We start from the raw sequence: 14,936 nt of genomic DNA, 5'->3' as shown, positions 1-14,936 counted from the left end.
CTGTGTCCCCTTTCAATCAACTTCAACGATCATTTAAAAAAACAAAAGAACTTAAGCTTTCTTACTACGTTTGAATAAGTAGAACCAAACTACTTATTATTTCCCAGTTCCTCAAGATGAGCACATACCCCGACACGGAATGCGTAGTCACGGGCACGCTCAGCATGATGCTGAGGATGTCGCAGATCGCTGGAGTAGCTCCCCTCAGCTTCAGAAGAACGCACGGCGGCTGGTACATACGCACCTCACGAGCTGCCAACTGCTACGGGAAGGCGCTGTCTTTTTGTCTGTGTGAGTTATTTGGTCTATTCCTAGAGTTCTTTCTAATTGGAGGTTTTATATCTTGTGGCTGCGGTACGGCAACCGTGTGACTTGTCGAGTATTTCGGTACCGTCCCCGTTCGTCACGTGTTTTATTTGTTGTTGTCGCACGGCAGCCAGGATTGTCCAATTTAAAAGAATCCATAGATAAAAATACATTGTGTTTTAAACACCACCAAAAGCCAAAGTATAGTCAGCTGCGACTACCTACTTTCATAGAATTTCCATTTCTTGAGCTTATTTATTACTAGCTTCTGCCCGCGACTTCGTACGCGGATCCTGTCCCTTATGCCAGCGACTACGGGGTCAGCAAAATCAAAATTCTGAAAAGTCTGATATTGAATTTTAAGGGCCCGTTGACTTGAAAACAACGGAATACGCATAACCATTAGAAACGTTCCATATATTTAATTTTTGTACTTTAACAGCAAAAGCACAGCAGACTAAACAAAACGCTGAGAATCAGTTCTCAGCGTACCGCAATAGACGTGACAATAGGGATAAAAGTAGTGATTCTAATTAGTCCGCATTTAAGTTGTGTGTGGCAAAAATATTACACGTATTATTACGTAAAAAAACATTAAATAGATGACAAATTCGTGGTGACTTAGTGGAAGTCGTGGTGGTTTAGTGGGTAGAGAACCAATCTCTCAAGTATGAGCGTGCGTCTTTGATTCCAGCATGTCGATTCTATAAAATATCACAACTCACTTCGACATCACTCTCACTTCGACTTCGATCTAAAGGTAGAATTCCGTGGACGCGACAATAGTCAACCTTTGAAAATGTATGGCACCGTTGTCGAGGCCCGTGACAGTCGCGCGCGGCCGACGAATTTCGTAAGCTGCTCGCGGCATTGTCAAAAATTTAATTCTGGTTTTACTAAAATTCTATAGATGTTATTAAGCGCTAGACCATGTTGAGAAGCGTACGGCCGCGAGCGGCTCACGAAATTCGTCGTCCGCGCGCGACTGTCGCAGCCCTCGGCAGCGGTGCCATACATTTTCATAGGTTGACTTTTGTCGCGCGCGGCTGCGACAATCGCGACCCACGGAATTCTACCTTAAAGTTTCGTGATTGACATTGTCAAACTACACTAGCGCTTCACTATCGAGCGTGTTGACAAGTTGAACTAAATCAAAGTCGAGATTTTGACAGATTTGTCAAAATCTGTCTATCTATGGGGGAGGTAGGGGAGAGATGGGCAGTTGGGAGACATGATCAAATCAGAATAAAAGGGGGGTCCTTTTATTCTGATTTCTGATCATAGTTTTGTTTTTTTTTAATTGGGTAGTTTACGTTACCGACTGGTAACGGTGTTCATCCATAGACTATCTGTCATTTCTGTGAGTTGTCAAGAACAAACACTCGTAAAACTACTTAAATATTTTGTTGCGGTTTCGGATCGTTATAAAGAGAAAACTAATGAAAGGTATGTGTATTTTCTATTATTAATTATTGATTGTCAAAATCTCCAGTTACAATTATAGTAAGTCGATGCAATCCACACCTATTATACCTTTAGAAGAGAGTACTACAGCAATAGTTAATGGGCCCCACGTTTTTATTTTAGTCTAATATGACCGGGACCACCTACGTAGGTTGACAGGTAAGTAACTATTTTTTATTTTCTAGTTTTCAGTGCACATAAGATAAAACCGTTTAACTTAAAAGTTTTTTTACCGATTTTTTTTTCATAAACTAAGTCAAAAGTGTCCAATGCTCTCTATGGTAGGGAGGCTTTTCTTCGTCAGTGAAAATTTGTGAGGTTATAAATCTGCGCGAAAAATCCTTTATAGAATCTTGTTTCAGGTACCGTTGCCAACTTGATCTAGAGACTATTATATTTAAAATAGTGTTTAAATAAAGTTCTAAGTGTTTTAAAGTGATTAAGTGCCTACATTTAACGATGGCTAGAATGTTTTTGCTTAAATCTTTATTAGAAGAAGCTCATGCTTTAGATAATTTAGAAAAGCGTCAACAATCTGCTAGAATTCGTAGTTTACCTTTATTAACTCGCGATGATGACTATGTGAGCATATATAGATTGTCAAAGGAGCTAATTGACCAACTGGAGTCTGATTTACTGCTCCTGATAAAGCCCACAAAACGTCGAGGCAAAGGACTTACAACTCGTGTAAAAGTAAGTATTGACACAGTTTATAGTTGAAAAATTGTAATCAAGCACACAATAATAAGAAAAACACTTAGTTCTTAATAAGGAGTATTCCCTTTATGTGGTTTCCCCGCCAGCTGATATGTTTTCAAAAGCCTCTGTACTTCAGTTATAATATTGGTATTCTCTTAAGCATGAAAATAACCAAATTGGTCTCAATTTTGTTTTCACTAAATCCAGATAAAGTAGGTATTACATTTTTTATTGATTTATTGTTTCACAGATACTATGTACTTTATCATTCTTGGCTAGTGGCAGTTACCAGAAGGTTATTAAAGAGGGCATCAGAACTTATTTATCGCAACCGTCTGCATCTCGTTGCATAAATGAAGTAGTGGAAGCTCTGAACAATCCGGCCGTAGTAAAAAAATATATAAGGTTTCCTCAAAATCAGCAAGAAAGGCAAATTTTAAAAGAAAGGTTAGTACCTAGATATAATATAATTTTAATATTATTATAATTAAACTGACCCTTTTATTTTTACAGTTGATCATGTTAGTGATTATTGTAAATTACAGGTTCTACAAAAGGTTTGGGTTTCCAGCCACCATAGGCTGTATTGATGGCACTCTGGTGGCAATGAAGAGACCAGCAGAGAACGAAGAACGGTTTTACTGCCGCAAAGGCTACCATGCAAGAAATGTGCAATTGGTAAAATGGATTTCAATGTTGTAATCAATTATAATTAGGTATAATAGAGTCATTGTAATTTTATTTCTTTTTCAGATAACAGATGCAGATTTAAATATTTTACACGTGGATCCCACATATGGAGGAGCTACTCACGATAGCTTCATTTTTAATTATAGTGCTATCAAAGACCATTTAGAGGCATTAACAAATGCTGGTGAAGAAGTAGTTTTGCTCGGTAAGTAGATCCTTTCCTGACCCTGCTTCAGAATATAAGCCTAATTACTAAGTATAAAAACTACATAGTTATTTTTTTTTCAGGTGATTCAGGATATGCTCAGCGTGCCTACCTCATGACGCCAATTAGTGGCGCTGAAGAGAATTCCCCTGAAGCTTATTACAATAAGCGTCATTCAACTGCTCGCAACTCAGTTGAGAGAACAATAGGCCTCCTAAAAGGACGATTTAGGTGCTTATTAGTACACAGAGTACTCGACTACCATGCAGATGTAGTTGCAAAAATAGTAATTGCATGTTGTGTTTTGCACAACATGTGCAATCGCGCGGGAATTCCGGCAATCTCTATTTCCGAGGAAGAAAGAGTAGAAGAGCTTGAAATAATTGCTGAAGCAACAAGGAGGCAAACTAGAGATTTACCATCCAACGCCGATTTAGCTTTAGGTCAATTACGAAGGCGAAACTTCGTGAATGGGCTTTGGCGTTCACGTCATAATTAATGGGTGCTAATTAAATAGACTTCTTTTTATTATCATTATTCGGCCCAAAAATGTATGTTGGCTTCTAAATTACTAAGTCAGCCACAATTAACTATGCCGGATTGCTGAACCAGAGGTCTTGGGTTCGATTCCCGGTTCGGTCGACATTTGTGTGATGTCAATATAAAATTACTTCATGATTTTATCACAATTACGGCGAAAACCGGCGAAAACAAACAAGCTTAAACACAATATGAAGACAGAAGATACCCGATATATTACTTTCCTCTATGACAGAAGAGAAGAAAATATTGTCCACAGATTAATAATGGTATTGGCGCTGTCAGTATTTTTTTTCGTAGGGTAAGCATAGATTATATTCACAGCACGAATTTAGAGATTTCTGTTTATTTTATACTTAAAAGCTGCCTCAAATTCCTTACAATAACAAATTATAACTAAAACATCATATTTAGCTAAAATTCTGTGTCAAAACTGATAAAATTAAAAACTGATTAATCTCGGTTGACATTTTGTCGAGTGGGGAAGTCACTAGCACAGCATTGGTCGATGTCGAGCTCACTTCACTTCGCAAGTGATTAGGTGATGTTTACAGAATGCAAAATCAAGGTCGTTCTGAATCGAATGCGAAGTGAGAGTGAATAGCGAAGTGAAATGCGAGTTGTTGTTCGAATTTTATAGAATCGACGTGCAGGCAGGCCTTGGCCCTGTTGCGCCCCGCTGGGGTTGCTGACAGTATTCTACTTGTGTAGCCCTTTCATTTGATACCCATATTGAGGGGGCTGTGCCATTTTGTGCCGGCGGCCATATTGGATTTAATTAAAGGTGTATACAAAATTTCAGACCAATCGGTTGACAGGAAGAGGGTGAAATTTGAATTACTAAATTTGATCCAAGAATAAATAATAAAACAAACGGGGTGAGCTAAATAAAACCGTTTAAATATCTCGTAATGTTGAAACTGATTGTAATTTTTAGGAAAGCTCTTTCATTATATCTAGCCGAATATAAGAAATGGCAATAAAAGTTGATAATGATCTGTAAAATCTGATTTTTTATGCAATAAATTGTGAAAAAGTGCCCATCCCTCCCCTACCTCCCCTAAAGTATGAAATGACATTACGAATCGAAGTGAAATGCGAGTTGTTGATCGAGTTTTATAGAATCCCAGTACAGGTCTGGCAAGTGCCTGCCAATGCAACTTTTCTAAGTTCGTATGTACTTTCTACGTATATTTTGGATACCAATGACCGTTATTTGGAGGGGATGTTAAACTGAAGGTTCCGGCTGTCATTGAACATTCTTGGCAGTCGTTATGGGTAGTCAGAAGCCAGTAAGTCTTACCAAGGGGTGTTGGGTTGAGCGGGTAACCGGGTTGTGGAGGTCAGATAGGCAGTCGCTCCTTGTAAAACACTGGTACTCAGTTGCATCGTGACTGGAAGTCGACCCTAACATAATTGGGACAAAGGCTCTTGAGATAATAACGACAATAATAATGAGATATAGGCACCGCAGGACATCTGAGGCTGATGACAGGGAGTAGCGACCCCGCGGGGCTATATATACTGAGTTCTTCTCCTCTCTCTCCGCTCGGAGGGTAGGTGCCTCGTGGTAAGCAAAGGGAGCGCGTAATCTGCGTTTAAAGTCCGCCGAGGTATCCTCACCCTTCAGCCGCTCATGTCCCTGTTGCCCTCTTGTTGCTATTCAGTGACTGGTTCCCGGGGGCCCAGTAAGTGAGGTGGCGAGTCTCCACCTGCCATTTTTACATGTAGGTACCTAATACATTGTCATCCACTAACATCCCATCACAATAGCCCAAGTAGTTTTCCTCCATAGTTAGCAATAGTTTAGCACAGAACCGGGGATTGTCTTTTTTTTTAACGACGTCCACCGGGGATTGTCCTTGGGTTCATTTCTATAGTGTTTAAAGGGATAATCGTCGGTTTTGTGTCACCATTTCATTAAAGTTGTCTCAAAAGGGCTTCAGCGTGTTGGCTTCGGCCCCACGTTTGCCTCCCAAAAATTCGGAACTCTGTAGTCCCGAGGTCTGGAAGAGACATACAAAATAATAATGAGATATAACGCAACAAAGTCGGAGAGTGGGGGCTCGTGACGCCACGTCTAGGTATGTAAAATTTGTACTAAGCAGTGACTTAACACGAAATTCAAGCGTTGTTGTATTTTCGTTATTATTTGTTTGTGTGAGAGAGAAAAGAAAAACACGTGTCCATTATTTTAGGGTTATCTAAAAGACGGACTAATTACTTTTTTTGATTCACCATACCTATTTCATAACATTCATTTCTATACATTTCTAGTGTAGTATTGCTCTTGAAGTTCCACATCAGGTGTTCCAGATCTTCGATGTTTATACGTCAATAAAGAGTGCTCATCAGATTGAACAACTTTTGGTAAAACGTCATACCTCTATATGCTATAGTCTAGCTGCGCCCCTGGAGTTCCACATCAGATGTTTTAGATCTTCAATTTGTATAAGTCAATAGAAAGTGCTTATCAAATTGAACAACTTTTGCTAAAACGTCATACCTGTATATGGTACAGAGAAGCTGGGCTCTTGGGGTTCCACATCAGGTGTTCCAGAACTTACAATTTATTATCTCAGCTGAAAATGCCCATCACATGAAACAATTTTTGCCACGGCACCATTTTTGTATCTCTTATAGTTTTGTTGGTCTGTTGGAGTTCTGCATCAGGTCTTCAAGTTTCGAAGATAAATTATAGCCTATATGTTGACCAGGCTTGATACTGATACATCAAAGAAAAAAACATTGAAATCCGTTCAGTAGTTCGGAAGATTAGCGTGTACAAACAAACAGACAAACAGATATAATTTTTTTTTGGATTTGTGCTCCATTACTGTTTCTAAACCCCACCCAATTATTTTTTTTTTTAATATATTCAATGTACAGACACAGTTTTTTTACAGATTTATTATATGTACTAGCTGTTGCCCGCAACTTCGTCTGCGTGGGCAATATAGAATAGTCAAAATACTACTTATCCCGTAGGTGCATTCTTTCACGTGACAGTATAATTAGGATTATCACTTAGCAGTCGCATAGATTCATTGATCAAGGTTGTGTTGTGGATGTGACCATTTATCTAAACAAAAGAAGTAAAGTTTGTGACGTTGTGAATATCTCTGGATCTAGTCAGCCAATTTGGAAAATTATTACGTATGGTGCGTAAGTAATTTTCACAGGAAACAGCTATAATCTATGTCTATATGCTTTGAGTCTGACAAAGCTGTCATTTGTACATTTTCTGCAGCTGCTGCGACTAACCAGAAGCCAGAAAGTCTGTCAGTCTTACCATGGATATCGTCTTGTGTAGTTGACTGGATTGAAGACAAGTAGATAGTTAGTCGCTCCAAGCAAAATATTGGTACTCAAACAGATTCGGTGACTGGAAGCCAACACCAACATAGTTGGGGAATAGCTGGATGGATGATAAAATGAGTCATCATCATCAGCAGGCGCATAGGGTAGGATACTTTCACTTACTCACTATGGTAAGGCTGACCCCACATTAGGCGAGCGCGATCCCCGGGCGTGTGAGTAGCGCGGGTGTCGCGAGCGCGCTGCGTGAACGTCGCGTTTTGCTGCCCTGCGGCATGTGTGAAGAGTGCAAGCGACGCGCTCGTTGCGAGCACGCGGCGCTCGAGTTGCGTTCTTACCCCTTCGCCCGCTATCCCCGCCGCCCGCTAAACGCCTTAGCAGTTAAACGTCAAGGAGAGCGGCGCGTGCGCGCCGCGAGCGCGCTGCAAATGCCGCAGGGCAGCAAAACGCGACGCTCACGCAACGCGCTCGAGACGCACGCGCGGCGCCCGCGCTACTCACACGCCCGAGGATCGCGCACGCCTAATGTGGTGGCCTAAGCCGGGACTCCACCGAAATGTTTGCATTAGTTCACGAATAGGCAAAATGTACGTATCTGTGAGAGTCCACTTCATGTGTTCGTACTTGAAACCTGCAGTTTTGCCAAGATTTTCAGAATGTACGCTCGCAATTTGTCATTTCTTGGTGGAGCCAGCAAATCAAAAGAAACATAAGTGTTGTATACTGTGCGTCACTACCGCACACCGGGAAAATTTCGCTCTTGCGGAGGACGTTTATATACCATATTTTGTGTCACACGTAAACAGGACGACAGTAAGTATCCACCGAAACACTTTCAAAGATCTGATGAACGAACAAATCAGACCTGACTTGGTCACCTGGGGCCAATCAGAGCTCTATGAAGCGATAATACGCTTTGGCTCCTACTGTTATTGTGGTTTCTGAAAATTTATTCACGATGAATGTAATTCTGATGGTACTATTAAGAACACTTGCTTAGCGCAGAAGCTACACGTTGCTGACGTTGGCAGGTCAACTCTTTTGACTTCTCGAATAGGATACCATTGGTTTTTGCGCAATGCACACCTGCAATGCATTCTGGATTAGGATAGGATATAGGTGGATAGGATTTGCAACAGAGAACAATTCTGTCTTTGTGATTAAATGACATCAAACGTAGTTTTATATAAAAGGTGTTTTTTAGGGTTTTTAGACTTGGCTCGGGTCTTACTGAGACTGTTCGTGATCGTGAACAGTGTATTTGCGATCAGAAGTTGAAAGTAAGCATGTCTCTGGAATGCGGCGCGTAATTTGTACGTTTTCAGACGCATAAAGCATTTTACGTGTGTATGGTATTAAATAGAGAGAGCTCCCATTTCTTATCTGCTCTTTGTATCTGGGCTTCTACCTCACGCTTAGCAGCGCTTGCGAGAGATAGATCCTCATTTCTTCTAGGATTAAGTTTACATATTTTGCATCAGAAAAAATAATTAAGGTCTACTTAATACTACTCACTCAAAGTAATTTGTTTTAAGGCCACCACATTAGTGGAAGATAAGCTAAACTATGTTTATGAAAAAATCCTGATATGAACTCCATCTGTAACTTTAAATGATAATTAATTGTTCCACTAAAATCATCATTTTTGACATAATGTTCAAAAAATAATTTAGATGGCACCGTTTTAAATTTGGCTGAGAACTATCAATTTTCTTTTCATCAAGGTAATAATTATAGTTGGATTTTGATGTGGCACGGCAAACTGACAAACACTATTGAAATGTCTATCGAAAAATTACACTACGTGTTAAAATATGGTGAATTACGGAAAATACACAACTCCATCTGTTGAAATAATAATCCTCTATAAAGAATGTATGGTAATATTGTCATTTACCACCTCGCTCCTTTGACAAATTTGATGTATTTTATTTACCACAGATGGAGCTACTTTAACCTTGGCTAAACAAAATTTTCATTTTTTTTTTCTTCCGAAGTTACTTATAAAGGTGTGATTTTCTGTGTAAAGATTGATAATAATAGCACAGATTATATAATAGTTACTACGTAACAGATAAATCACTCCATACAAAAAAGTCCATACCTACTGTTATAAGCACCTACAAGTTTCCAAACTACCTACAAATTCATAGCTGCGTTATAAAATGAACCTTAAAAACTCCAGCGCTCGATTGTTATTTCAATGCGATAGCGCACAGTTCAGTGACCGCGACCGTGCCGACAGCGAGCGTAGGGTTGCCTCTTACAATTAAATAGGGAACAAAAGTTACGCTTATTTGTAACTGACTTCCCGAATCAATGGAGGTGCCCAACTACTTTTCGAGCACAGAACACGTAAGTATTCTATACTTACCTATTACCCCTGGCATAACACCGCTGACCGCTGATACATACCTACTTACCCAAAATTGGTTTCTGCGCAGCGATATATGCAATGTTCCAAGCCACCATTTAGTTGGACGAGAACTATACCTACTTATACTCGAAATGTTTTTAGCTACAAAACTCGGTAATCATTGTAAGTATAAGGTATAAGTATCTCTATAATTTAAGTATCTAAAGTAAGTCGCTTATTTTTAAAATGACAAAGAAGATAAGTATTTTAACTTAAAAAAATCGAAACCTATGTATATTCAGGTATAAAATATTTCCAAATGCCTATACATATACAAGCTGTTGATTTGCATCCGTGCCATAGTCAAGGACGTAATTATGCTAATGATTCTCGACCCAAATCAACAAAAAAATTGGTACGTATTTTTTTTTTTTTTTCGGAATTCCGTCAATGTCATCTAACCGTATTTGAACTTGAGGCGTGTGTTACTGGCCTTTAAACCGTGCTGCGCCCTCACACAAACGCAAACACAAAGCATACGCAACGATTAGTCATAATTTTCATTCATAAAATTGGATTACTTCTGAAATACTACGACATTACAATGACAAAAAAAGCAGTACATATTAGCTATTTCCCGTCCACTGTAATTCCAATCGATTATTTACGTATTTTATGACCTCCTCCTGAAGTATGGCACAAATGCAAATCAACACCTTGTATAATAGGAAACCTTTATATTTTCCTAAAATAGTCACATATTCACCTACACAAATCAAAATAATTCTTCAGTTTATTAGATAATTTTAAAAACCAAATAAAAAATAAACAATAACTGACCTGTCTACATCTCTAGGTAAACGGAAAAACGAAAGCTTTATATTTTTTTCTTTTACTTGATCTGCAACCAAGCACAGCACATAACTGGCCAGAGGTCGTCATGTTCACAAATAAAAATAATCAACATAAAACGCGCGCGTCGCGAGCGGCTGTCGAAAGCCCTGTGCCGCGTGGGGCTACCGGTAACCCAGCGAGCGGTAGGCATTTATCGCGCGCAAGTACGTCGAGTGACAGAGGCCTGATAATAGGCCGATCAACTAATATAAGTACAACATTCAAATGTACAGTTTTGGCAAATAGATTGCGTGTCGTAATATTTTACATCTTGAATTCACAAAATTAATCATATCTTTTGATAGAGTGAATCGATTTCGATGAAACAAAAACTAAGTGATACCCCAAGTTACGTAGAATTTTTGTATATAAGCATTGTCTGCATTTAATTCGTAGATTTTACGTGAATCGCGAACAAACAGACAAACAGACAAAAATTACAAAAATGATGGAAATGGGTTCTGTTAGTTATGCTTTAAAATGCTGGCTATTTTTTTTGTCAATTTCTTCAATGTTCAAAAATTACTTTTCTACAGATTTATTATATGTATAGATAGATATATAGATATATAGATTTATACACCTGCCTTTTAAATTGGCATCATTAGATAAAATTACAAAGCTTTTGACGAAAGCAAAATCCAGATAACAAGATTTTTCACTTTCTTGAAAACAACGTGTTAGCTTGGAACCTTTCCATCCACTTTAGTCAAAGAAGTACTTAGAAATTATATAAGCTGCAATGAAGACTCTATCAAGTAATGTAAGTTCTGCTGATTCTTCCCATAACTGTCTCTTTTCTATATTTATACTTTCTAATTGTATCTTAGACACCGTTTTGAGAAAACGTGACTACGTCTAAAATCACCGATCCACCTTGAGCGAGCGTGGTGACTTATCCCTAACCCTTCCTATATAAGAAGAGACCTGTTCTTGGGACTATTAATAATTCTGAATTCTTCCCAGGGTTCCTATCATCATTCACGATAGCGATCGACATATTAATCCAGCCGGAGCGCTCGTTTCGCACTCGCACCAACTCTACGCGCATCGTGTGGCTAGCTGATGTGGCTACCGTGGCCATCGTCGTCTGCGCGGCTGCCTTTACTGGCATCAGCCGCATGAAGTGCCTTACGGTGTACGCGCTTAAGTTGGAGGAGGTGGGAATAAAGTGTATAAGATAAGTGTTCAGTTTTGGGTCTTCTAAATGTGTTGCAGTTTGAATCATTGTAGCGTCAATCGTATTCAGGTCAGGATTTTTCTGGCTAGAATTCGCCTAGCTATAGTGATAGACATGCTCTCATGCAAGTAATCTTTAATTAAGATAGTTTAGAGATTCTGACCTGAACAATGAATGTTATAATTACTTATCTTCGTTTATTGCGTTTCATAATGTATGTACATAAGATAGAAATAGTTAATATGCCTTTTAAATAGTCAGAAATCGCTGAATTATTGTCTTGCCACTTGAGACAAATCATGCTCAATCAATGTATGTTTTCAGATTAACTTAAGATTAACCCTGTTCCACGAAGAGCCCTCAAATGAGGCCAATCGCCGGCTGATCGCCGTAAGCTCCATGATCTTCGTAGTCTCCACCATACTGGTGGACTACAGCATATTTATATACCAAGTCATCACTGAGCATGGAAAAAGTAAGTTTTAGACGTAGTAATAAGACCCTTCCTTCTATTCTCAATTTATATGGGGTCGGAGCTATGTTTTCCTCTTCCATTCTTCATTTATCATTCGTCATACTAACATTTACATCCTTTTTATGTTTTTATCTTTCCTTTTGTATGTTTGTATGTGAGTTGAATTAATTATTATTGTCTATTGCATTATTATTTTCTTTGAATGGCCTTATGGGCTTTGAAGATCTTTAATATATTTATACTATAACAGATATTTAGTGATTTTTCTTATATTCGTTAAAAACTTCATCATATACCGAGTCTTCGGGGAACCTTACGAGATATTATGGAACAATTTTTCCAGTTATAACATCATGCATGTACATATTTTACAACATATCGACAATAGTACAACAAGTCATCCTGGTAACATTCTCGGAGACCGTGACCTCTGTGCTCACCTCGCTGCAGATGTTGAATAACTGCTTGAAGAACCTGCTGCAAGAAATTTTAGACAGCTGTAAGTCAACAAATCTTTAATAGTCAGACCTGATAAACAATATCAACAAGAGCTGTCAAGAAGAACTCCACATGGTAGTGTAAAAATAATTCAACGCTATCTGTATGTTATTTTTTACCATTGCATTTAATGTATTTGTAAGCTTAGAGCCCTCGCAGACTGCGGACTGGCCGCCACCAGCGGATTTGACAGTATTTATGAGCCCGACAAACTAAAGGCCGGCAAAAAGTTTGCAGTTTGCAGGGGCTCTTAAAGTAACTTTAAACCTTATAATTATTACCAATTTACAGCTGAGTTGACAAACTGTGCGCTAAACTACGACAGCTACATCAACATGAACCCCAACAGGTCAGCCATTCCAAACAAATCCATCAACAGCGTTGTTGATACCATGGCTGTATACAAAGGTATTATGTATCTTGGATTACTGTACAATTTATTGTTTTCAAATTATGATAAAGATCAGTTTTTTCTAATCGCACGATTATGTTTTGATGAAAATTGGGCCTAAGGCAATTTCAGACGAGAAGAAAAGTAAACCGCAGGGTCGGACGGTATTCGTCTGAGAGGATCATTAAATATCAAAATAAATATAGTATTTACTGTTAACGAAAACAGAAATATGTCCTCTGTCCTTATAAAAGACATCTTTCTTTGCATTTATAATATTCCCGTCAAATTGCAGGTTATAGAAAAAGTTCAATAAAGGCGGTTCCAAGCACAATTCGACGTCTAGCGTTGCTATATTGTTCCATATGTGATGTCATACGCCTGGTCAATGATAGTCACGGACTTATCCTGGTGGCTCTTATGCTATGCCTGCTTCTGCATCTGGTCATCACGCCGTACCATGTCATCACTAATATCTGTGAGTTCAGTTATCTCTTCGTGTTTATCATGTCCTAGTACTTTGAAGGATTCTTTGGTTTGAAATTTACGATTAGTTGATTATATTGATTTGTATTTAATAGCCTTGCGTGGGTTCTTTTTCTTTATGTAACGCTTCTCTATCCAAAAAAACTTCTAACATGTATTATTATCCTTTATATTTACATTTTCTTTTAATTATCACGTATGCCATCAAACCTGGTTGAAAAACGGTACATTTTTTGTCTTTTTCAGTCAACAAAGAAAGGTCTGATCGTTCGAGTCCCCTGCTGCAATTAAACTGGGCTGTTCTTCATTTCGTCAACTTATTGCTCATTGTAGAACCGTGCCATCGAACACACGAAGAGGTATTTAACAACATCAAACAGACATACCTTGACTGAATGCAAGTTCAACAATCGCCTGTGCTTTTCACAAATTAACCCTAGCTACAATAAGTAATTGGATATCTAATTTTTAAGCATCTTAGTATAAGTTAACAATTAAACGTTATTATAGTTAGTTATGATTTTCGCCACCAGTAATAGTAAAATTATTTAAATTTTAATCTAGAGATTCGTTTATTGAAGATATAATTTTGACATGAGGCTCACACGAATAAAATCAAATTCTCCAGCAAGCAAATCAACAGATAGATTATTGTAATCCACCTTTAGTCCAGTTTCCCAACTTTGTGGGAGCTCTAAGCTTTACGGAAACTTCTAGATGGAACAGACACGCCACCTCATCAGCCAGATGATCCGCTACACGCCGTCAGAGCACGGAGTCCTCCTAACTGAGCTGCAGATGTTCTACCAGCACCTGATCCTCAACGAGGTGTCCTACGCACCGCTCAAGATGTTCTCCTTGAATAGATCGCTCATTGTTACGGTAATAACAATAATAAATTGAAAATGTAACATTCATTTAATTCGGAAAGTTATAAAATAACCAATTATGTAATTTATAAAAAACTAGCTGCTCCTGCCGTATACTTCACGCGACCATTCAAAAAGTAGCGTATGTCCTTTTTCTAGTTTTCATTTGATTCGATTCATTTTCAAGATTTTGAGTTTTAGCATCGCGAATTATACCGGCTTACGGATTTGCAGTATTAATAAGCTTTGAAAAAGTTTTTAAAGGTCTACAATAAATAATTTCTAGAATGTCGGTCTTGTGAAGCTGTCTAAGGTTTTTGCATCAACACTCAAGAACTAAAAACACTTATTAGTAATATTTAAAGGTTTTATTTTCTTTACAGATACTAGGCAGCATCACAACCTACTTGGTTGTCGTTGTACAGCTATAAACTAAGAAGAAACTTTGACGGATGTGTTATAAGCAAAATATGTAGGTCCATTGCCAATATGGTTATCAACATTATCATGTACGGCAATCTATTGTTTGATTATACAATAAATTGTGATAAAAAAAATGTGCTGT

The 14,936-nt window shown here is 38.4% G+C and overlaps 1 protein-coding gene across 1 annotated transcript; it reads left to right on the top strand.

The window, feature by feature from the left end:
* The first annotated feature begins 12,484 nt into the window (after window positions 1-12,484).
* On the top strand, window positions 12,485-14,802 carry LOC124639647 (gustatory receptor for sugar taste 43a-like). The gene is made up of 6 exons (XM_047177088.1): window positions 12,485-12,626; window positions 12,917-13,033; window positions 13,312-13,494; window positions 13,749-13,861; window positions 14,220-14,384; window positions 14,755-14,802. Exons 1-6 carry the CDS (start codon window positions 12,485-12,487, stop codon window positions 14,800-14,802), a joined length of 768 nt encoding a protein of 255 aa, XP_047033044.1.
* The last annotated feature ends 134 nt before the right edge of the window (window positions 14,803-14,936 follow it).

Source organism: Helicoverpa zea, chromosome 19 (genome assembly GCF_022581195.2).
Source record: "Helicoverpa zea isolate HzStark_Cry1AcR chromosome 19, ilHelZeax1.1, whole genome shotgun sequence".
NCBI classification, from domain to species: Eukaryota; Metazoa; Arthropoda; class Insecta; order Lepidoptera; family Noctuidae; genus Helicoverpa; species Helicoverpa zea.
The sequence above is the reverse complement of the archived record's forward strand: the minus strand, read 5'-3'. Positions and strand labels throughout refer to the sequence as shown.